Here is a 25,899-nt window from a genome sequence, read left to right as displayed (position 1 = left end):
TAGAATAATAAAAACATATAATCAACAGACAGATCTGAAGTTGATCTAGAGACCATACTTGCCAACCTTGAGACCTCCGATTTCGGGAGGTGGGGGGTGGGGGGCGGGGGGCGTGGTTGGGGGCGTGGTTAAGATATGTATATATATATATATATATATATATATATATATATATATATATATATATATATATATATATATATATATATATATATGTAAATAAATAAAATAAATACTTGAATTTCAGTGTTCATTTATTTACACATATACACACACATAACACTCCTCTACTCATTGTTGAGTTAAGGGTTGAATTGTCCCTCCTTGTTCTATTCTCTGTCACTATTTCAGAACACACACATTATACAAATATACATTATAAAATCAATAAGAAAACGGGAGCTCTAATTTGGGAGTCTGAATTAGGATCAGAAGTTCCTATATAAACATTGCGCACTCACGTCGCCTTTTTGTATTGATTACTGCAGCTGTGCACTGGATTCATTCACAAATACAAACTACAACTCACAAACACTTTAGAGTTAGGCTCCACCATCAGAATGTGTACTTAAACTTATAAAGATCACATGGATATTATTCAGTGAGTTAAACTAACCTGTTATACAGGAGGAAAAAGCACACAGGACGTTTCAATTGTTCACAGACTGGTCGCTCTCATCAGAATGACAAGACACTTCCGGTCTGCAGGTGATAGCATTCAATTGGGAAGAAACGCCCTACTGCCCCCTACTGACCAATGTGAATACTGATAAAGTGTAATGACAGCTCCAAAAACAAATTCAAACCACAAAATAAAATAAATAAATCAACACAAAAATGTGACACATTATGGGTGGGTCACATATGCATGTACAGAAGATGGCAGTATTATCCTGTTTAAAAGTGTCACAACATTGTTGTTTACGGCAGACGAACTGCTTTACGGTAGATGAAAACTTGACTGCTGTTGTTGTGTGTTGTTACCGCGCTGGGAGGACGTTAATGAAACTGCCTAACAATAAACCCACATAAGAAACTAAGAACTCGCCCTCCATCATTCTACAGTTATAACGTGATTGGGCAGGCATGCTATGTATATTGTGGGAAAGCAGACGTGAGAACAGGCTGTCAACAGTCACTCAGGTCCGCATGGAGCTGGAGGGGGCGTGGCCTCCAGCTCCTTCTGAATTTCGGGAGATTATCTGGACAAAATTTGTCCCAGGAGGTTTTCGGGAGAGGAGCTGAATTTCGGGAGTCCCTTGGAAAATCCGGGAGGGTTGGCAAGTATGGAATAAGATGATTGTGCCAAATAATTACATGTATTACTAGCTGTTGAAATAAAGATAATAGAATAAGATGATTGTGCCAAATAATTACATGTATTACTAACTGTTGGAATAAAGATAATAGAATAAGATGATTGTGCCAAATAATTACACGTATTACTAGCTGTTGGAATAAAGATAATAGAAGATTATTGTGCCAAATAATTACATGTATTACTAGCTGTTGGAATAAAGATAATAGAATAAGATGATTGTGCCAAATGTGAATGTTGCCAGGTGTCACGTGACTGCGGTGAAGGTGAACACGTGACTAGTAATGGCGTCCTCCGGCGCTGGCCGACTAGTAAGAAGATCAGGTAGGCGACCACTCTAGTCCTGAGTCCTTCACTAATGTCTAATAACTCACTGGAGTGTACAAGTCACTTGTAGATCATCTCCCTGCGTTTAGAAGTACATCTTTCTTGTTTAGTAGCTTCACTCACTGAGCCCACACGACAACGTCCGGGTTCTCAGGGTCTGTCTATGCACTGGAAACAGAGGATCTGTTAGTATCTCAGGGTCCATCTATCCGCTGGAAACAGTAAACAGAGGTTCTGTTAGTACCTCTCAGTCCGTCTATCCACTGGAAACTGTGACCAGAGGTTCTCTTGGTATCTTAGGGTCCGTCTAAGCAGTGAAAACTGTAACCAGAGGTTCTGTTAGTATCTCGGGGTCCGTCTATGATCTGGAAACAGTAAACAGAGGTTCTGTTAGTATCTCAGGGTCCGTCTATGAACTGGAAACAGTAACCAGAGGTTCTGTCAGTATCTCAGGGTCCGTCTATGCAGTGGAAACAGTAACCAGAGGTACTGTGCAATCTACTAATATAAGTTTCAATCAATCAATCAATCTGTTAGTATCTCAGGGTCCGTCTATGCACCGGAAACAATAACCAGAGCTTCTGTTAGTATTTTAGGGTCCGTCTATGCACCGGAAACAGTAACCAGAGGTTCTGTTAGTATCTTGGCAGTTTATATCAAGTTCAGCTGCTTTAAACAAAATATTGGCTTGGAACAATAACAGCAGGAGTGGTTCATGGCAATATTCATATTGTGTTGCTTGCTACCTTGTCATTAAACATGTAATTGTTTCCTGTGTTATTGTTGTGAGGAGAATATTGTCAATATGAGTCATTTTGTACATGTGTTAGCTTTACATTACAGTAATACCACTCAATAAAATGGTTTTCCTCTTTTCTTACAATTTGTGTACAGCTGTATTTATATTTCATGTGGTTCTTGACTCAGTGTGATAGCACAGCTATTGAGACTACAGCATTATTCTATATTCCTAATTGCGATTTTTCTCTTCAAAATGGCAATTCGATTTGACATTAGAACAATATGCAATAATGTATCTTAAAAACAATTGGCCTTCTGCAGACAGACTCAGAGCTTTTGTCTACACCATGCTCTTAAACTAAAGAAATGATCGATACAAACTATACAGTGTTTATAATGTAATGTAAATATAATATATAATAATTATAATGCAAGTAACCTTTTAAAATGATATGAACTTTTATTTCTCATTACTGTAAAATTGTTAATCATTGTACTGTAATTGTAAGGTAAATAACTGTTATCCTAAATAAATAAACCAACCAAAAAAAAAAAAAATTGATTCTCATTTCTGTAAGAAAACATTTAACTTAAATACATTTTTAACATCCTAAAATGCTTTTTTTTTCCAAGTTAGAAAAAGTAGATCTCTCCATTCTTGCTTGTTTTTCCGTGATGATGGGCTCATATTACCCATCCGATTTGAAGCTGCAATATTCCCACAATAAGACATTTGGCTTCGTAATCGTATTTTTTTCCACCTGATTTTTTGTTATTTTGCGGAACTTCTCACTGGTGAGTCCGCAAGGTGCTCTAGCGTCTGTCTGTGCATCCCGTGTGTGTGGTCTCGCTGAGTCGCTTCCTGCCCACCGAGACAAAGATGTTGGATAAGTGAAAGAGGGCTCACCCTGTTCAGTTAATTTTACTGTTAAATAAACACGCTCGGGTGCTAAAAGTGATGCATAAAATGAGACCTCGAGAGAGACGAATAAACGCGAGGCTCAACAATTCTGATTGGTGAACATGTCTGTCACTCAAATGCCAGTGACGACGGAGAAAGAAAAACCCCATAGGAGCACTATGTTGTTTTTAAGGACCTTCTGCAAAAAAGCTAGTCAAAGATCATCTCTAGGACAGCACTCAAGTGTTTTTAAGAATCCGGTACAAAAATGTGACTCCCTTAAAGTTGTTTTGACTGAAGTCGCCGTCCACCAGTTAAATAGCCTATATGAGGAAAAAGAGAGGACCTTAAATGGAACCTTGAGGAACACCTAAGTTATTTCAATCACAAGTTAGGACCTTAGTGGTCTATGCTTGCTAGCAAAATTCTAATGTCAATGCAAGGATCCGTCAATGTGTTCACAGTAGTCCACATTTTCCCAGAAACAAGAGCACTCTAGTGTTTTTAGGAATGTACTGCAAACATGTTTGTTTTGAACTGAGCACAGGGGCCGCATTTGGTTCCGGGTCTGCAAGTTGAATAGACCAGCCTTATGCTTTACCGTATGTAGCAAAGAGTGTTACTGACTAAAAAGGATGTAAGTTTGATTGAAGGAAGTCATTAATACTCATGCAATTTAAGTTTGCATTATTGATAAAAAGATTGGACAATTCATTGTATTTATTTATTATGACATAGTTCTTGTATAAATGAATGACTGTAGGTTTTATTTCGGAAATGAAAGAATATTGCAAAACATAATACAAGTCAACATTTAGAAAACAATCCTACACCTTCTCCCGCTTGCAGCAGAATTAGTTCAATTAAATGAAATACATGTATCATGATGTTTATATAAGCACATACATTGTGTGAAAAACACAATGATTATCAACACTTGCCTTTCTAGCTGCTCAGTGTTCAAATAATGTGTTTGTGTCGCTGACTTATGCTCCAACATTACTTAAGTGCCCCAATTAGTCTTTTCCATAACCTCACTCCATCAATGGGAGCATATAAGGTTTTTTTTTATTGTTATGTGGGCAAAACAATGTTTTTAGTTGATACTTTTCCTTAAGTTATACCCACCTTTTCTGTGAAAAGCAAAATTTTAGTATATTACAGGCAGAGCAAGTTAGGGGGTTGCTTGTCGTGAGTTATCGGTTCCTTTGCTATGAGATCTCAGTATCCGTGTCAAGGTGGTTGCTGTCATCCAAAGGCTGTTTTTTGTCCATTGCTGCAGGAGCGGGTGGTCTTCTTGGAAGGGTGCACTGTCTTCAACAGCGGGGGTCTTCCCCACTGCCACTGTGTCAGCAACATGGCCGCTTCTTCTGGGAGAAGTGGAAGAAGGCCCACTCTCACAGTGTAGTTGGCCCTGCTACTGTACGACCTGCTTACGCAGTACCAAAGGTACAACTTTACAACCTGATATTTTTGCTTTTTTAGGTGACCAGACACAATGAGGTCATGTATTTTTTTTCCATTCAAAACACCTTGCCTGTGGTTTTTTTTCCTGTCAGGAGTTATTTTACTCATTTTGTTTCATGGCATTCTTGTTGAATTGATGCTCAATAAGCCTATTCTGCGGAGGTAGTTATAATATAAATAAGGACGGTGCCGACACCGATTGGTATCGGCCGATTTTCGTGAAAATCTCTCTGGCTGACAAGCAGCTAATGATGGGTCTCAATACGCAGTGTAGAGCCGCTCCCTTAAACTAATAATAATCACCATCATTGCGGCAAATAAACTACATTTTAAGTCAAATTATGGAGGACGAGGCTAAACTTGTTACACACCAAGAGAAAGCCAGGAGCAGGCATGATAAGAACTAAGTAAGCCTACAGCAGGAAGGGAATTCATACAGCCCCATTCGTCACAGTTTACCTGACACACGAAACGTGACGAATTGGGGGTGCACTATCCACTTTAGCCGCCAGATGGTAGAGTGTTGAATTAAAAAAAATGTCTTGTGGTAATTCCAACTTTGCCCACAGTTTCAGCTGCTATGTACAGTCGCACTTTCCATAATTTTCAACAGACTGCATTGCCAAAATTACCTCCACATGAATCCCTTCCCTACTGTAGCTTTAAACAACACTAAGAAATAAAGCCTTAGTGTAGAAAGTAATTAGCATGAAAGTAGATGACTGTATGATATAACTGCAACTGTTGGTGTGGCACAGTCACCACACCACACCACACGGAAGAGGATTGGATCGGTCCATAAATTGGTGGTGTTAATAGTAAGGGTAATATCAGTATATGATCGATGCTGGAGTGATCAAAACGATATTTTTATTTTCTCCCAAAAAAAAGTATTGTTTTTTTTTCATGTTTATTAACTCAGGGAATAGTTCCATAGACCCAGGAGGACTTTCAGGGAGAAAACCCTAATGTATTTAAATGAGTAGCAGAAAGTAGTCTTTGCTTTTGTGTACTATTGACTTTGTTTTGATCAAACGATTTTATGCACCGACTCAGCGTAAATGCATTAAAAAATGTACAGTTAACACATGTGATCGGTGTTGGTATCGACTGATCTTGTTATGCCCATTTGATTGTAGACTCTTACTGACACCTTGTGGCGATATGAAAATACTACGCGTCATTAGTTTGGGCACTTCCGGGTTGGCGACGTCAGTTATGTTTATGAGACAATTGAGAAGTAGACAAGTTGTGTTAGCTCTTACAAGCCTTGGAAAAGGTAAGTCTGTAAGTAAACTGTTTAACTTGTTTATGTAACTCAATATTAAGGTGGAAAGGGGTTAAATTTGATACTAAGATGTTTATTGAAAAACGTTTTTTGTGCTCTGTTTCAATGGATGTTTTGAGGACTTAAAATGGCTGCCAGTCGTGTATTTCCACCATCGAAATAGTTTCCACACTCAGAGGTATTTGTTTGATGATAGTACTGTATATTTGTGTGAAGCTAATATTTGCATATTGTGTATTACATTTCAGTATGTTAATAGAATCACATAGCTTATACATTTGTCATTGTGTGTATTTCAGTTTTACAAAAAATAACAGTCCAGTGCAAGACAAAAGTAAAGATAGGAAAAGACAAAGCAAGATCAACAACAATAAAGAGCCTAAATGGATGAATCTGCTTTGGAACTTTATTAGATGTCTTGGATTGTTTGTTAGCTGTCTGCCAAGCTGTATAACCTCAACACGTATAGTGAGGGCAGATGGATGCTCGTATCGGCAGCATGAAACTTTGATGGGAATATCCCTAATGGTAACGTCTTTAGGGTTGGTCTGGTTCTTGCCTACTGAATAATAAGTGCCAATAAGGCTGCACTATTCATCAAATGTAATCGTTACTGCTACGATTAAATGAGGGTGATCGTCGGCGATATTAACATTTAAAAGTTCAAGTACTTTCACAAGCAACAGTCAGCCGACCACCAGGGGGCGACCATCAGTGGACGAGTAAGAGTGAGTGAGAGGGACATCAAACAAGATGTAATAAAGTTGTAGAAGATGTATACTGTGAGCAGTAAAGTGTGTTCCATGTCATTTTGTGCATAAACTTATTTCACTGCAGTGGCATATTTATTTTGACTTAGCCCTTTTGTACTTTTTATTTTAGAACTATTTTTTATTACGTTTCATTTTGAAATGAATGCCCAGTTAACATACTGTTTGCTGAAAATAGAAAGGGCAATAAAAATGTTTTCCATAACATAGTGAATAATCGTGATTTTAATATTGATAAAAATAATGATGATGATTATTTTGGTGCTAATGACACAGCTCTAAGTGGCAACTAAGTCCACAGACAATATTCCTTCCAGAAGTGATGGTACTCAATGACGTTCACATGACTTTTTCTAAAACTGTAGTTCAGAGATTCTCAAACTGTGGTACGGTACGCGGGCTCCAAATAGTGGTACGCCAAAGAATCACTTAATTAAATATTTAAACAAAGTGTTACTGTTCAAACTGTGTGTAATATTACAGCTACCACACACATTAAATATACTTTTTAAAGGAAACTTCTTCCTAGTTTTGATGACTATTTAGGCCTACTGTGCTACTGAATTTTAATGCTGGTTTCTTGGTGAAAAAAGTATTTATTAGAATTTGCGTAACCCACTGTTCTCTCTCCTGTCTGACTTGTAAGCACATTGTGCGCCCAGATTACGTCAGCACAGGACTGGTCCCAGAATGGCCGGACTACGTAGAAATCCACAATCCAGAGCAGATCCAAGGCCTGGCCAGAGCCTGCCAGTTAGCCCGACATGTGCTGCTACTAGCCGGACACAATCTGAAAGTAGGCACACGTCTTGCTTTGTTACCAACTGAAGATCACTGACATGTTGTTGTTGTTTTAGGTTGGTATGACAACAGATGAAATAGACTTCATTGTACATCAGGAGACTATCCGGCATAACGCCTACCCCTCCCCTCTTAGATACGGGGGTTTCCCAAAATCTGTTTGTACGTCTGTGAACAACGTGGTGTGTCATGGCATACCTGACAGGTAATTATCATCTATCTCACAGCATGTATACATCAATATTGTTATATGTAACAATATAGCAGGGGTTTCCAAACATCAAGCTAAAGAATTTGGCTGGGGGCCGAAAGCCGACTGCATGTAAAGTAACAATACACACACACACACATATATATAACATGTGTGTACATATATACATATTATATTAATATATTATATATTTGTGCATATATGTGTGTAGATGGTGGTCAAAAGTGTACATATACTTGTAAAGAACATCATGTCATGGCTGTCTTGAGTTTCCAATCATTTCTACAACTCTTATTTTTTTGTGATGTAGTGATTGGAGCACATACTTGTTGCTCACAAAAAACATTCATGAAGTTTGCTTCTTTTATGAATTTATTATGGCTCTACTGAAAATGTGAGCAAATCGGCTGGGTCAAAAGTATACGTACAGCAATGTTAATATTTGCTCACATGTCACATGGACACATTTAAGACCTTCTGGAGGAAAGTTCTGTGGTCAGATGAAACACAAATTGAGCTATTTGGCCACAATACCCAGCAATATGATTGGAGGAGAAAAGGTGAGGCCTTTAATCCCAGGAACACCATACCTACCGTCAAGCATGGTGGTGGTAGTATTATGCTCTGGGCCTGTTTTGCTGCCAATGGAACTAGTGCTTTAAATGGGACAATGAAAAAGGAGGATTACCTCCAAATTGTTCAGGACAAGCTAAAATCATCAGCCCAGAGGTTGGGTCTTGGGCGCAGTTGGGTGTTCCAACAGGACAATGACCCCAAACACACCTCAAAAGTGGTAAAGGAATGGCTAAATCAGGCTAGAATGAAGGTTTTAGAATGGCCTTCCCAAAGTCCTGACTTAAAGGTGTGGACAATGCTGAAGAAACAAGTCCATGTCAGAAAAGCAACACATTTAGCTGAACTGCAGCAATTTAGTGGTCAAGTGGTCAAGCAGAAGCTTGTGGATGGCTACCAAAAGCGCCTTATTGCAGGTCAACTTGCCAAGGGACATGTAAGCAAATATTAACATTGCTGTATGTATACTTTTGACCCTCACATTTTCAGTAGAGCCATAATAAATTCATAAAAGAAGCAAACTTCATGAATGTTTTTTGTGACCAACAAGTATGTGCTCCAATCACTACATCACAAAAAAATAAGAATTATTGGTAACTCAAGACAGCCATGACATGATGTTCTTTACAAGTGTATGTAAACTTTTGACCACCACTGTATATATACAGACAATGTATATACAATTATATATATTTAAATAGTTCTAAAGTTATATAGATATTAAATATATGTGTAATGTAATTAAATAGGATTCTGAATAAATGTTTATCGAAATCACTCCGCTAACTTCAGTGTTTTATAATGATTTCTTACAACTAGTGTATGTGTGCTGTCTCAGAGTGATCACAGATGTTTTGACACCTAATCTGCCATCACAATGATTTAAATCTGCAAACTAAATTGAAGAGGGAAGTTAGTCAGACATGTAAGAATACAGTACATCCTGCGGTGAAGCCATATATGGATGCGATTTTACATTTGTTTTCCTTTCACTACATTCCCACATGTATTAAATGAATTGGAAAAGTGGAACATTAGTGCTCGATAATAAAGGAGCTGCTCGGATCTCTTGGTGAGTCAGACACATTTTACAACTGTCTACATGACTTTATTTATAATCAATACATCAATTATAGACCTTTACTTATCCATTTTATAATTGTCCATTTGCAATGCATGTAAAATGTATTATTTCCCCACCTCTACACAGTACGGTGCTTTTTTCCACCACACAGCAGAGCGTTGATAATCATTTGTGGCAAAATAACACTTTAGTTAGCATTGATTAAAGCAAGCTATAGCAGACTGAACAACAACACATAACTGCAACTACTTCTACTTTAACAACCCCCGCACATCAGACTTGACAGAAGTATAAACAATAAAACATTGAATACTATGTGAAAGTTCGACTCTTACCTTGTTTACTTCCCTTACGACCTCCTTAAAGTTGGGTATTCAAAGTCAAGAAGCTATAATGTGCAAACATGGGGAAGTGTGGAGAGTGTTTTGCATATCACCCATCATGCATTGTAGTGAAAGTATGTATTTTAAATCATATATGGTGTTTGAATGTGTTTTATAATGTCCACAAAGTTCAATGGAGGTGTGTTATGTGCGACTTTATTTGTTGGTTATAGGTCATTTATACCATAAGTGGGAATGGTTGTTTGGATTGGGTCATATACATTGATTCTGTGCTTAACTCCCTTCCAAATTAAACCCATGATCATTGACGATGGTTGAGGGCGGCGAGATCACTCCGGTTTGAATCACGGGGAACTAAATTGAGGCAAAAAGACGCCGCGGGCCAATTTGTGATGTCAGGATGGTGGTGGGCCGTAGTTTGGACACCCCTGCCCTGCGTGTGTGTGTGAGAGATCCAGAATTAACGGTGTTGTTGATGTGCCTGCAGTCGGCCGCTTGCAGACGGTGATATCATCAACGTCGATGTCACTGTAAGTCGACGGATGAACGCACACAAAGATGCTTGGAGCAACAGTCATTCAGCCTCTCCCCACTTAGGTGTATTTGGATGGTTACCATGGCGACACATCGGAAACCTTCTTAATTGGCCAGGTGGATGAGGTTGGGCGGCGACTGGTTGAAACGGCGAGGCGCTGCAGAGATGAAGCTGTCGCAGTTTGCAAGCCGGGTGCACAGCTTTGTGTCATTGGGAACACTATTAGGTATGCACACACACACACACACACACACACACACACACACACACACACTTAGTTACCAGTAATCATACAATTAAAGCAGCCATATGTAAAAATGTGGTCCGAAATGGTACTGCAATCACGGTCAAAATTCTGTAGTCCCCTCCCCCTCTCCCTGACTGAGGTTGCCAGATACACAGCCCAATCCAGCTGGATGGACTGGACTAGGGAGTCCTTATACAATGGGACATAAGGACCGGGTTGAGGGAAATAGGAATGTTTTGCACTTTTTCTCTTCATCTTTTCATTTGGGTTCACATAAAAAGTGTTCCATTTGACTTTAGTTCTCTTAAAGTGTCCCCAGACAGGCTTTGTTACAGCACTTGATATGCATATAATACAGTACATGCATATAATACACTATATGCATATTATACACTACATGTTACAGCACTTGATATGCATGTGATACAGAACATGCATATAATACACTATATGCATATAATACACTACATGTGGCCCTGCGATGAGGTGGCGACATGTCCAGGGTGTACCCCGCCTTCCGCCCGATTGTAGCTGAGATAGGCTCCAGCACCCCCCGCGACCCCGAAGGGAATAAGCGGTAGAAAATGGATGGATGGATGGATGTTACAGCACTTGATATGCATATAATACAGTACATGCTCAAGTTCAGTCTATTCAGCCTTTAACATGTATACACACAAGCCTTTAACATGTATACACACAAGCATTTAACATGTATACACACTAGCATTTAACATGTATACACACTAGCCTTTAACATGTATACACACAAGCCTTTAACATGTATACACACAAGCCTTTAACATGTATACACACAAGCCTTTAACATGTATACACACAAGTGTGTCCTCTTGAAGTAAAAGTGCCGTTACATTTACTGCACTTTATATACTTACATTTCATTGAAGTATTGTCCTCTTTCAGACAGGCTTTGTTTCATTTACTGCACTTTATGTATATAATAAAGTAGGCAGGCCTATATATAAGTTACATTTACAATATTTTATATGTATAGAATACAGTATATGCTCAAGTTCAGGCTAGTTACGATGGATGTAATCATTTATCTAAACATGTATACACAAGTTCAAGGGTTTCATTGAGTTTTTTTGGGTGTTAAACTGCAAATCTTTGTTTAATTTACAGCACTTTAGCAATGTTCTTTGCTAATAAAGCACTTGAAGTATGACTAAATGCTTTCTTGACTTCCCCTTCCTTACTGACCACCAAGTGACCCCTGGGGCCAGGGCCCAGAGGCTAATATGACCTGTGGAATAATGTCAATTAAATCAAAGCATTTAGTTTTTTCATATACAAGATACACATGTTTCTATGCGTTTCAGGGTTTTGGGGAGCCACACCCTCAAATTTATTTTGGCCGTGCAGTTTGGCCGTGAGGAGTGTTCCTTATTTCCAGTTCTGAAAGGTGGCAACCCTGTTGACCGGGCTAGCATGCTAACATTGGTTGCAGGAACATACTAGCTTTGTTAGACAAGATCAAAGACTGTATTGGACAATATAGTTGACATACCAAATGTCCATTTCCATTTATTACAAGTCATAAGAAAAGGTAAATGCCTGACTTGCCTATCCAGGAGGAAATGAGCAAGTTTGGCGTCAGATGAAAAAAATCTTCAATGGTCTCCATCTTTCAAATCCCGGTTTTGTTCCTGACTTTGTCATGAATAAGTTGAGAGTGGTAACTTTTACATGGACTAAGGTCTGACATGTTTAGTAACTTTACCAGTGGCAGTAGCCAGACCAAGATGGCAACTTATATGATTGCACTGCAACATGTATGCTAACATTCATTGAAACACTGTACCTACTGTATGTGTGCTATCATAAAGCTCATACGATTGTGTTGTTCTGCAGTGAAATTGCTCAAGCAAGTGGATTCCAGGTGTGTCCTTATTTCATTGGACACGGCATCGGCTCCCACTTCCATTGCCACCCTGAGATCTGGCACCATGGTAAGACCTTGTTGTGTGCTTCATGCTTGTATTTATTTATGACCCAGCACTCCCTTTCATGTTGCAGCCAACGATAACGACATGACCATGGAAGAAGGCATGGCCTTCACCATAGGTGAGTGTAAAAGTCCATGAAACGTGAGGAGTATGGTTCGATGATGTCTGCTTTGTTGGCAGAACCCATACTGATGGAGGGCTCTCCAGAGTTTAGAATACTGCAAGATAAGTGGACTGCAGTGTCCACAGACCAGAAAAGGTGGGTTTGAACATTCTTCATGTCATGAGAAGTGAATGGAGATCATTACATGTTATTTGCCTTGGTGCAGGTCGGCTCAGTTCGAACACACGCTGGTAGTTACGTCTGACGCAGTGCAAGTTCTCACCAAGTTGCCAGAGGAGAACAAGCTGTGACCTGACTTGAAAAACATCCAACAAACTTCAATGCATCTATTTCAATATATTTTCTCCCTCACATTTGAAAATCAGCCTTAGAAACAAGTTAACAATCAACAGGACACGTCTCTCTTTTTCAATCAAATCTCACCTCAACTTTATACATTATTTTTATGTGTTGAATGCATCAAACTTAGAGGATAAAAAAAGTGTTCCTGTTTTTTTTAAATCGCTATTGTACCGCATTTAAGTTGGGGGACATTTATAAAGTTAACCTATATGTCTATTTGAGGTGAGGCGTAAAGTAAAGTAGACCTGGCAACAATTGAGCCCCAATCATTGTATTTCACTACAAGGTAACAATGTGTGCTGTTTGTTAGAATCCTCTCGTGCTCCAGGTTTAGTGATCTGTAGTACTGGGGAGCGTCTGTCCTCTTGTGCTCCAGATTTAGTGATCTGTAGTACTGGGGAGCGTCTGTCCTCTTGTGCTCCAGGTTTAGTGATCTGTAGTACTGGGGAGCGTCTGTCCTCTTGTGCTCCAGGTTTAGTGATCTGTAGTATCGGGGAGCGTCTGTCCTCTTGTGCTCCAGGTTTAGTGATCTGTAGTACTGGGGAGCGTCTGTCCTCTTGTGCTCCAGGTTTAGTGATCTGTAGTACTGGGGAGCGTCTGTCCTCTTGTGCTCCAGATTTAGGGATCTGTAGTACTGGGGAGCGTCTGTCCTCGGGGACGTTGCTGTTCTTGCCTCACTATATCTGTGGAAGTGTGTAGTGCTTGGCTTCACTGTGACTACCGTGGGAGACCAGGAAATACTGATGTCTTTTTTTTAATTGTTAATAAGGATACAGCGTTATGCAGAGGTGTACTTAGAACAATTGAATAGACAAATGAGGGGCTGTGAATATTTTCTTAATATTTTCTAATTAAGAAGCACTATTAATCAATGTTTGGTTAGTCAGCACATTCATTGAGTAACCTTTCATAAAACAAAATGATATAATGTACACTGGTACCTCAACTTATGAGTGTTTTGAGATAAGAGCTATCTCTGGACTAATTGTTATGTTTCTGAGGAAGAAGCATCCACACCATTAGTTGGGCTAGTAAGCCATTCTTACTTGCTATCATTAGCGTGTAGCTAGAGATGGACATAAGGAGAAGTGGATGATCTTTGAATTAAAGAAATCAATCATCAATACCATGACCCGGTGTGTAGTGGACATGGGGAGCAGTGCTCGTCTGCACCACACTGAGGCAGGGATGTTAAAATAGTATCATTTATCCATGAAAATATGAGAAGCTGTCAATGGAAGGAGACACAGTAGGAGTGCTGTACAATATTATTATATTACTTAATAAAACTACTGTAATTGTTTATTGTATTGTTTTTATAGCATATTTCTCATCTAAAAGTTGTTCTCTTGAAAAGGCATGTTTCATCTTGAAATAGTGCAAATATCAAATTAACAGCTCCTTCATTAAGATTCTGAATGAACAGTTAAGAAAAGTCATCTACTTTACATATGCCCAATTTTTCAAATTGACTTCCTTATTGCCCCAAATTATTGTTTTGTAAGTAAACATTTTACTTTGCTGGATTGGTTTGAATGTAAATGACACTTTGGAACTCTAAGGGAGCCCTTCAAAGAAACAATATTTTGTCATTGTGTGTTTGAGTGATCTAACTTTAGTTTTAAAATGACTTTTGTATAAGAATGATGTTTTTGGAGGTTAACTTATTTTCTACAGGGTGTTGCTTTGCCGCATTTGTTTACATTTCAAATTCACTAACTCATTAACTGTAGGGGGAGGGAGCAGAAATGTTGTCTATTTCGGCTTAAAAATCACCTATAAGTGCCCTATTTTTCCAAATGTTACACCTTTAATCCCCAGAAGTTCAAATCCATTATGGATTATATACACTTTGTCATCAAAATTATTGGGACATCTCGCAATTACAGTAGGTTAAAAAAAAAAAAAGTGAGTTAGTCCCCATTTAGCAGCAATAACTGTGTCCTGGGAAGACTTTCTACTACATATTTAATGTGTGTCCACTCTTCCAGAATAACATTTGTAAGGTCAGAGGTCACTGCTGTCATCTTAAACTGGTTGCTGTGACCATCAAGTTGGCAGCATAAAAGTGTCCAGCAGATGGCAGCATAGCCTTGTCTTCCCTGGAATGTTTTTGCAAGCACTCTGGAAGTAAGTAACAATGTTTTCACATCTTGATGCAGGCTTGTGAGCAAGACTTATCCATTATAATTTTATACAGGACTCCACAACTCTGCTCCATTTTTACTAGGAAACTATATAGTTGTTATTGTGTACTAACTAGAGTTGTTATTGTGTACTTTCTGTACCCTGAGGGCACATGTTCTGTCTGAACAAGGCAGCTCACATCAAGTTGGATGGACATTGATTTGACCAATTACAAGTCCTCAAATCACTTAACAATGCTGTGTATTTCTATATTGTTGTGTAAAAACGGCGTACACACGATGTCAGAGACTAATACCAGTGAGTGGTGATAGATTGCAGTGTAGAGTTGTTGTTGTCCTTCCTGTGCAGCCAAATTAAAAAGAAATATGTGATGAAAATCATGTCCACTCTATATTGCATGATGAACTTAATGATGATTGTGTAATTGTGTCTGAAGGGAAGACACCTCAGCTTGAAAAACGCAGCCTTGAGGGTTTGCTAACTTCCCAGTCATCAAGGTGTGTTGTGGGTGTGGCGCACAAATAAAGGTGAGTCTGTCCAGCCAGGAAATGATTCACATGATATGATTTTTTTTTACCATGGAGATAAAAGACCAACTGCACGTTTGTTCTCCACCTGAATCCTTACGTAATCCGATTTTATGATGCTTTTGAGGACACATTGTGAGGTAAACAGTGCATTGGGCAACAGAGGTGGGGAGAAAGTTGGTAAGCATGAAGGATTTCAGGAGGAGCTGGGAGTGTCAGACATGCTTCATTCCTTTCCAGCATGTTGGGACTCATTCCCGGCCTGCACTCTTTTCTAAAACCATCTTGATTTTCCAAAGAAGTGTTTGGCACCCATTGTCTAGTTCCTCCACGCCAAACTCAGCCAACCATGCCTGCAGCTTTGTGCACAGACCACAGTGTTCAACAACAACAAGTCATCATGTCATGCTTGCATTGGCAATGATCTTCTTCTCCCATCTTCTCAGATAGCAGCTGGTCCTCTGTGTGATTTATCACACTTACCTGAGACTCTGCTGAGGAGCGCCTCAGGAATTCCAGGATTCCACGTCAACCTCAGAAACACGGTGAGTCCGCTTGTAAGACTTGTGTGAGCACATCTGTCTTATTACACACAACTGAAGCATCAATGTCTTATTACACACAACTTAAGCATCAATGTCTTATTACACACGACTAAAGCATCAATGTCTTATTTCACACAACTGAAGCATCAAATGTCTTATTACACACAACTGAAGCATCAATGTCTTATTACACACGACTAAAGCATCAATGTCTTATTACACACAACTGAAGCATCAAATGTCTTATTACACACAACTGAAGCATCAATGTCTTATTACACACAACTGAAGCATCAAATGTCTTATTACACACAACTGAAGCATCAATGTCTTATTACACACAACCGAAGCATCAATGTCTTATTACACACGACTGAAGCATCAATGTCTTATTACACACAACTGAAGCATCAAATGTCTTATTACACACAACCGAAGCATCAATGTCTTATTACACAGGACTAAAGCATCAATGTCTTATTACACAAAACTGAAGCATCAATGTCTTATTACACACAACTGAAGCATCAATGTCTTATTACACACAACTGAAGCATCAATGTCTTATTACACAGGACTAAAGCATCAATGTCTTATTACACACAACTGAAGCATCAATGTCTTATTACACACAACTGAAGCATCAATGTCTTATTACACACAACCGAAGCATCAATGTCTTATTACACACAACTGAAGCATCAATGTCTTATTACACACGACTGAAGCATCAATGTCTTATTACACACGACTGAAGCATCAATGTCTTATTACACACAACTGAAGCATCAAATGTCTTATTACACACAACCGAAGCATCAATGTCTTATTACACAGGACTAAAGCATCAATGTCTTATTACACAAAACTGAAGCATCAATGTCTTATTACACACAACTGAAGCATCAATGTCTTATTACACACGACTAAAGCATCAATGTCTTATTTCACACAACTGAAGCATCAAATGTCTTATTACACACAACTGAAGCATCAATGTCTTATTACACACGACTAAAGCATCAATGTCTTATTACACACAACTGAAGCATCAAATGTCTTATTACACACAACTGAAGCATCAATGTCTTATTACACACAACTGAAGCATCAAATGTCTTATTACACACAACTGAAGCATCAATGTCTTATTACACACAACCGAAGCATCAATGTCTTATTACACACGACTGAAGCATCAATGTCTTATTACACACAACTGAAGCATCAAATGTCTTATTACACACAACCGAAGCATCAATGTCTTATTACACAGGACTAAAGCATCAATGTCTTATTACACAAAACTGAAGCATCAATGTCTTATTACACACAACTGAAGCATCAATGTCTTATTACACACAACTGAAGCATCAATGTCTTATTACACAGGACTAAAGCATCAATGTCTTATTACACACAACTGAAGCATCAATGTCTTATTACACACAACTGAAGCATCAATGTCTTATTACACACAACCGAAGCATCAATGTCTTATTACACACAACTGAAGCATCAATGTCTTATTACACACGACTGAAGCATCAATGTCTTATTACACACGACTGAAGCATCAATGTCTTATTACACACAACTGAAGCATCAAATGTCTTATTACACACAACCGAAGCATCAATGTCTTATTACACAGGACTAAAGCATCAATGTCTTATTACACAAAACTGAAGCATCAATGTCTTATTACACACAACTGAAGCATCAATGTCTTATTACACACAACCGAAGCATCAATGTCTTATTACACACGACTAAAGCATCAATGTCTTATTACACACAACTGAAGCATCAAATGTCTTATTACACACAACTGAAGCATCAATGTCTTATTACACACAACTGAAGCATCAAATGTCTTATTACACACAACCGAAGCATCAAATGTCTTATTACACACAACTGAAGCATCAAATGTCTTATTACACACAACTGAAGCATCAAATGTCTTATTACACACAACTGAAGCATCAATGTCTTATTACACACAACTGAAGCATCAAATGTCTTATTACACACAACCGAAGCATCAAATGTCTTATTACACACAACTGAAGCATCAAATGTCTTATTACACACAACCGAAGCATCAAATGTCTTATTACACACAACTGAAGCATCAATGTCTTATTACACACAACTAAAGCATCAATGTCTTATTACACACAACCGAAGCATCAATGTCTTATTACACACAACTGAAGCATCAATGTCTTATTACACACAACCGAAGCATCAAATGTCTTATTACACAGGACTAAAGCGGCGTTCTATGTGACTCATGCAGTCCCTTTTACACAACAAGTGGACCCCGACTTAAACAAGTGGAAAAACTTATTGGGGTGTTACCATTTAGTGGTCAATTGTACGGAATATGTACTGTAAAGTGCAATCTACTAATACAAGTCTCAATCAATCAATGAAAACAGACTTAGTCAACGCACCTGAGGGACAACAAAGCAAGTCCTCCCAATTTAAACTGAACATTTAGTTCACTGCTGTGTCTATACACTAGTTCTGTGGTCCCCAACCACCAGTCCGGGAACCGGTACCGGTCCGTGACGCATTTGCTACCGGCCCACACAGAAACATAAATTATGGGCCTGCTGCAATGCCAGCAGCCCATATTATTATTGCTCATATTTCATACTTTATTATTATTGTTCTTCTATCTTATCCTGCCACGGATAATACAAGATGAACAGGCCAACAAACCCCCACATATGTTATACCGTCGGAAAGGTGCCACCCACGCCAACGAGGGAACTCTAAATTGGGAACATTTTGTGTTACCATGGCGACGCTCGTCACGAATAAACAAAAAAAATGTGCCAATAGAATGGGTACGCCCCTTTTATAATGGCGGATATTTCCAGCAGAAGGCTCCAAAAAGACAAGATTACCTCCTCTTGTATCTTAGCTATACTTTCACATAGCTTGTCTACTTTAACCCTGGCTAAAAAGTTTTGACATCCAATGTTTGGTTTTGGCTGTATGGCCGTCGGAAGGAGGCGAGCGCCATCGGCCTTCCTCTGGATGGCCTTCACTCTAATTTACTGGAGTGTAGAAGCCCTGAAAATGTGCTTTTCTTTGGTGAACAACCTGTCCTCACGGCCACATCTTTTATTCCACTGTCATGTGATTTGGTGAAAACGTTGTCACATGTCCTCTCTCAGAAAATGTCACTTTTACGGAGCTCATGTGTCCCATGTGGCTTCTGGTGGGCCTCAAAGCCAAGAAAGTCAGTTAAATCTCTCATTGACTCCAATGTTAGAAGTCAGCGCCAAAAAAGACAAAAACACACACATTTTTATTTTCCTACTCGCTCTAACTCGGCCATTTCTCACCTGACATCACATGGACAAAGATAAGACCTTCTGGCGGAAAGTTCTGTGGTCAGATGAAACAAAAATGGAGCTGTTTGGCCACAATATCCAGCAATATGTTTGGAGGGGAAAAGGTGAGGCCTTTAATCCCAGGAACACCATTCCTACCGTCGGCCTGTTTTGCTGCCAATGGAACTGCTGCTTTAAATGGGACAATGAAAAAGGAGGATTAGCTCCAAATTGTTCAGGACAAGCTAAAATCATCAGCCCGGAGGTTGGGTCTTGGGCGCAGTTGGGTGTTCCAACAGGACAATGACCCCAAACACACCTCAAAAGTGGTAAAGGAATGGCTAAATCAGGCTAGAATGAAGGTTTTAGAATGGCCTTCCCAAAGTCCTGACTTAAAGGTGTGGACAATGCTGAAGAAACAAGTCCATGTCAGAAAAGCAACACATTTAGCTGAACTGCAGCAATTTAGTGGTCAAGTGGTCAAGCAGAAGCTTGTGGATGGCTACCAAAAGCGCCTTATTGCAGGTAAACTTGCCAAGGGACATGTAAGCAAATATTAACATTGCTGTATGTATACTTTTCACCCTCACATTTTCAGTAGAGCCATAATAAATTCATAAAAGAAGCAAACTTCATGAATGTTTTTTGTCACCAACAAGTATGTGCTCCAATCACTACATCACAAAAAAATAAGAGTTGTAGAAATGATTGTAAAGTCAAGACAGCCATGACATCATGTTCTTTACAAGTGTATGTACTTGTTTGACCACCACTGTATATTGTGTACCGTGTGTGTTTTAAGAGATGGTCACAAAAAGGAAGAGAAACAGGAACATATAAGTAGATATATTGTAAAGAGTGTGTCACAAAAAGGAAGAGAAACAGGAACATATAAGTAGATATATTGTAAAGAGTGTGTGTCACAAAAAGGAAGAGAAACAGGAACATATAAGTAGATATATTGTAGAGAGTGTGTGTCACAAAAAGGAAGAGAAACAGGAACATATAAGTAGATATATTGTAAAGAGTGTGTGTCACAAAAAGGAAGAGAAACAGGAACATATCAGTAGATATATTGTAAAGAGTGTGTGTCACAAAAAGGAAGAGAAACAGGAACATATAAGTAGATATATTGTAGAGAGTGTGTGTCACAAAAAGGAAGAGACACAGGAACATATAAGTAGATATATTGTAGAGAGTGTGTGTCACAAAAAGGAAGAGAAACAGGAACATATAAGTAGATATATTGTAGAGAATGTGTGTCACAAAAAGGAAGAGAAACAGGAACATATAAGTAGATATATTGTAGAGAGTACGTGTCACAAAAAGGAAGAGAAACAGGAACATATAAGTAGATATATTGTAGAGAGTGTGTGTCACAAAAAGGAAGAGAAACAGGAACATATAAGTAGATATATTGTAAAGAGTGTGTGTCACAAAAAGGAAGAGAAACAGGAACATATAAGTAGATATATTGTAGAGAGTGTGTGTCACAAAAAGGAAGAGAAACAGGAACATATAAGTAGATATATTGTAGAGAATGTGTGTCACAAAAAGGAAAAGAAACAGGAACATATAAGTAGATATATTGTAAAGAGTGTGTGTCACAAAAAGGAGGAGAAACAGGAACATATCAGTAGATATATTGTAAAGAGTGTGTGTCACAAAAAGGAAGAGAAACAGGAACATATAAGTAGATATATTGTAGAGAGTGTGTGTCACAAAAAGGAAGAGAAACAGGAACATATAAGTAGATATATTGTAGAGAGTACGTGTCACAAAAAGGAAGAGAAACAGGAACATATAAGTAGATATATTGTAGAGAGTGTGTGTCACAAAAAGGAAGAGAAACAGGAACATATAAGTAGATATATTGTAAAGAGTGTGTGTCACAAAAAGGAAGAGAAACAGGAACATATAAGTAGATATATTGTAGAGAGTGTGTGTCACAAAAAGGAAGAGAAACAGGAACATATAAGTAGATATATTGTAAAGAGTGTGTGTCACAAAAAGGAAAAGAAACAGGAACATATAAGTAGATATATTGTAAAGAATGTGTGTCACAAAAAGGAAGAGAAACAGGAACATATAAGTAGATATATTGTAAAGAGTTTGTGTCAAAAAAAGGAAGAGAAACAGGAACATATAAGTAGATATATTGTAGAGAGTGTGTGTCACAAGCTGAGACTAATCTGCAGGAATGCAAGTTGTGCATCAGATCTGACTTAGTAAACTCAAGTCAGCAGATTGTTGTCCACCTTGATTGACACTTACAGGGTCTAGGGACAAAACGTGTTTTGTTTTAGATCTCTTGGCTCGTTAATTGTCTGTAATACTTCTCTTTGTTCTTGGAGTGGATGTGATGTTGATGTAAACATGTTCTTGTAGTTCTAGTTGTTGTTTTTATGCTCCATCTAAGTATGTATTTGTTGTTTTTATGCTCATCTAAGTATGTATTTGTTGTTTTTATGCTCCATCTAAGTATGTATTTGTTGTTTTTATGCTCCATCTAAGTATGTATTTGTTGTTTTTATGCTCCATCTAAGTATGTATTTGTTGTTTTTATGCTCCATCTAAGTATGTATTTGTTGTTTTTATGCTCCATCTAAGTATGTATTTGTTGTTTTTATGCTCCATCTAAGTATGTATTTGTTGTTTTATGCTCCATCTAAGTATGTACAGTATTTGTTGGTGTGAGCCAACTCTCTTATTTACTTTCTGACAAATACACTCCCAGCATTGAGGTTTATTATTGTGTTGACCATTTGTTCAAAGATGATACAACTTAGAGGATGTCAGTATTAAGTGTGTATCAGTATTAAGTGTTAAGTATGCATCAGTATTAAGTGTTAAGTATGTATTCGTATTAAGTGTTAAGTATGCATCAGTATTAAGTGTTAAGTGTGTATCAGTATTAAGTGTTAAGTATGCATCAGTGTTAAGTGTGTATCAGTATTAAGTGTTAAGTGTGTATTAGTATTAAGTGTGTATCAGAATTAAATGTTAAGTGTGTATCAGTATTAAGTGTTAAGTGTGTATTAGTATTAAGTGTGTATCAGTATTAAGTGTTAAGTGTGTATCAGTATTAAGTGTGTATCAGTATTAAGTGTGTATCAGTATTAAGTGTTAAGTGGGTATCAGTATTAAGTGTGTATCAGTATTAAGTGTGTATCAGTATTAAGTGTTAAGTGTGTATCAGTATTAAGTGTGTATCAGTGTTAAGTGTGCATCAGTATTAAGTGTGTATCAGTATTAAGTGTGTATCAGTATTAAGTGTTAAGTGTGTATCAGTATTAAGTGTGTATCAGTTTTAAGTGTTAAGTGTGTATCGGTGTTAAGTGTGTGTCAGTATTAAGTACTAAGTGTGTATCAGTGTTAAGTGTGTATCAGTATTATATTAAGTGTTAAGTATATATCAGTATTAAAGTGTTAAGTGTGTATCAGTGTTAAGTGTGTATCAGTATTAAGTGTGTATCAGTATTAAGTGTGTATCAGTATGTATCAGTATTAAGTGTTAAGTGTGTATCAGTATTAAGTGTGTATCAGAATTAAGTGTGTATCAGTATTAAGTGTTAAGTATGTATCAGTATATATTAAGTGTTAAGTATGTATCAGTATTAAGTGTTAAGTATGTATCAGTATTAAGTGTTAAGTATGTACCAGTATTGAATGTGCTAACTAACATGTGTCCCAAAGCATGTTTGCAGGATTAGAAACCGCACCCGGTAGGGGATGTCATCAATAACATTGAGTCATGTAACAAAAATAGCTGTTGTTATTTTCCACATGACTGTCTCTATACTCAGCTTAAAGTGCCCTAAAATACTCACCTGATAGCACAAACACAAAGCTCTAAAAAGAGATTTTTATATACATTGACCTTTCTGATAGTAATTGGATCTGGCAAAAACCGGTTATTCCGTTGAAAGCAAACACCTTTGGTGTGTCGTGGTACGGCCTGGCTGCCGATGCATTAGCATGAACCAGCTTTGCACGACAACAAGAGTTGCGTGAATGGAATTACAACTAAATGAAGTGCTATGTTTTTTTTTGTTTTTTTTAATGAAAAAATACAATCATGTGTGCTTACGGACTGTATCCCTGCAGACTGTATTGATATATATTGATATGTAATGTAGGAACCACAATATTAATAACAGAAAGAAACAACACTTTTGTGTGAATGAGTGTGAATGGGGGAGGGAGGTTGTTTGGGTTGGTGCACTAATTGTAAGTGTATCTTGTGTTTTTTTATCTTGATTTAATAATAAAATTACAATTATTTTTATTTTTTTTTGTTTTGTTTTAATCTCTTGTGCGTCCCGGTACCAATCGATCCACGGACCGGTACCAGGCCACGGCCCGGTGGTTGGGGACCATCAGAATTAAGTGTGTATCAGTATTAAGTGTTAAGTATGTATCAGTATTACATGACACGTAACGGTGGTTATTTGGTCAAAATGTTGCATAGATGATGTTTTATAAACCATCTTTAAACCGCTTTCTGACAGTCTCTTCAGTCTGCAATGTTTTGTCTTATTTACATGCCTCCACTTTGACAGTGTGTTCTCCCCGTCATCTTGGTTGTACCGGTAGTTTTTAGCGCTTCCATAGTGAGACTACTGACAGATATAAGTGAGAATTGACTCCTCAACGATGGGCGCTTTTGACCTTCCTTTTTTTCCAATAACACCTGGTGTCGAACTTTGACACACAAACATTTCAACATCTCACCCAAGTTAATTGGGCATACATGCACGCACCCTTCCTCTCCCCCTATCAACACCTTCACCACTGCTTAATTCCTCTTCGGGGTTGTGGACGGCTGAGTAGCGCTTTGTAGCGGCAGCCGGCCTCCAGGGCCCCAAATCCCCCCCCCTCTGTTGAGAGTTGTTGTGATTACATGTATCTTGTTTATGTGTGCTATGCTATGTGAGGTTTTTTCCTTGGACTCAGTCTGGACCCCTCCCGAGGGTCCAGCCTTAGACTGATACTTTTTTTTTACTCTTCCCCCTTTCCCAATGTCACCTTTTTCTCACCTTTTTTAAGGAGCGCTCTAAGTGGCTGAGCCGTCGGCGGTCCCGTCTTGTCCCCTTGTAAGGTATGTCTGCTCTTAGTGGGACTGTGCCCAAAATGACATTTCAGTTCTTATGTGTCTTGTACATGTTAAAGAATGGACAATAATAAAGCATCTTAAACGTGATCTTGATCTTGAGATACAAGTGAGAATTGTATGCTACTTTGTGTTAGGAATGGCAACAGAGGAGGATAAACGACTGAAAACAAGAGGATAGAGTAAAAGAAGGAGCTTATTGATTACAGCGTGGGCTACGATGGCGGACGCGCGGACACAATAGGTAAGAAAAGTCGGTTTTGCATAACAGATCGAAACAAAACAGCAGATATGTCTCCTAATAGGTGCCATTTTGGGGTCCTTCTACAGACACCATAACAATACTGAATGTTGAAGCACAGTACGTCTGACTATGGTAGCTGTAATGCGCCGACAATCCATCAAACGTGATTTCAGAGCTTACCAAAGTTGTACTAAAGTGGCTGAGCCGTCAGCGGTCCCGTCTTGTCCCATTGTAAGGTATGTCTGCTCTTAGTGGGACTGTGCCCAAAATGACATTTCAGTTCTTATGTGTCTTGTACATGTTAAAGAATGGACAATAATAAAGCATCTTAAACGTGATCTTGATCTTGAGATACAAGTGAGAATTGTATGCTACTTTGTGTTAGGAATGGCAACAGAGGAGGATAAACGACTGAAAACAAGAGGATAGAGTAAAAGAAGGAGCTTATTGATTACAGCGTGGGCTACGATGGCGGACGCGCGGACACAATAGGTAAGAAAAGTCGGTTTTGCATAACAGATCGAAACAAAACAGCAGATATGTCTCCTAATAGGTGCCATTTTGGGGTCCTTCTACAGACACCATAACAATACTGAATGTTGAAGCACAGTACGTCTGACTATGGTAGCTGTAATGCGCCGACAATCCATCAAACGTTGTGATTTCAGAGCTTACCAAAGTCGTACTAAAACATTTTGACAGATTTTTGAGCGTCGTTTATAATGTTTTATAGTCTTCATGAAACATCAAAGTTTTGGGCCTGCTTTATTGCAGTCCACACGTATCTCTTATGTGTGACTGCCATCTACTGGTCACACTTATCATTGCACCATGTACCAAATACAATTGCTTTGAGGTCGGTAAGCACGACCAGAATGAATGCGTCCATTAGACGCACCGGGCTATAAGGCCATTTTTGAGAAAAT

General features: G+C 38.4%; 2 protein-coding genes across 5 annotated transcripts in view; both read left to right on the top strand.

The window, feature by feature from the left end:
- The first annotated feature begins 1,575 nt into the window (after positions 1–1,575).
- Positions 1,576–14,275, top strand: metap1d (methionyl aminopeptidase type 1D (mitochondrial)). Of its 2 annotated transcripts, XM_061978712.1 has the most exons (10): positions 1,576–1,642; positions 4,570–4,736; positions 7,459–7,608; positions 7,670–7,818; positions 10,313–10,355; positions 10,423–10,586; positions 12,483–12,580; positions 12,648–12,695; positions 12,758–12,836; positions 12,907–14,275. In XM_061978712.1, the coding sequence occupies exons 1-10, from the start codon at positions 1,603–1,605 to the stop codon at positions 12,989–12,991; spliced, it is 1,023 nt and encodes a 340-aa protein (XP_061834696.1). In that variant the 5' UTR covers positions 1,576–1,602; the 3' UTR covers positions 12,992–14,275. The 2 variants fall into 2 exon arrangements, with proteins under 2 accessions (XP_061834696.1, XP_061834697.1); XM_061978713.1 differs by lacking the exon at positions 1,576–1,642 and having other exon boundaries at positions 4,594–4,736; positions 7,475–7,608.
- Positions 14,276–25,352: 11,077 nt separating this feature from the next.
- LOC133618395 (integrin alpha-6-like) overlaps positions 25,353–25,899 on the top strand; it is an 85,621-nt gene continuing 85,074 nt past the window's right edge. Inside the window, exon 1 of one of the 3 annotated variants that reach the window (XM_061978716.1) lies at positions 25,353–25,465. The gene's annotated coding sequence lies outside the window, so the exon portion shown is untranslated. The remainder of the gene's footprint in view (positions 25,466–25,899) is intronic. The other 2 variants (XM_061978715.2, XM_061978720.2) reach the window with 2 other exon arrangements.

This window comes from Nerophis lumbriciformis, linkage group LG19, assembly GCF_033978685.3.
Source record: "Nerophis lumbriciformis linkage group LG19, RoL_Nlum_v2.1, whole genome shotgun sequence".
In the NCBI taxonomy this organism is placed as follows: domain Eukaryota; kingdom Metazoa; phylum Chordata; class Actinopteri; order Syngnathiformes; family Syngnathidae; genus Nerophis; species Nerophis lumbriciformis.
Note: the sequence above shows the minus strand (reverse complement) of the source record. Positions and strands in the feature narration are given on the sequence as shown.

Excerpts from the sequence above, each read along its gene's own strand:
- metap1d (XM_061978712.1), top strand. The coding sequence starts at position 1,603 with ATGGCGTCCTCCGGCGCTGGCCGACTAGTAAGAAGATCAG. Across the intron at positions 12,696-12,757 it reads AGGCATGGCCTTCACCATAG|AACCCATACTGATGGAGGGC; the intron begins GTGAGTGTAAAA and ends CTTTGTTGGCAG. Across the intron at positions 12,837-12,906 it reads GTGTCCACAGACCAGAAAAG|GTCGGCTCAGTTCGAACACA; the intron begins GTGGGTTTGAAC and ends GCCTTGGTGCAG.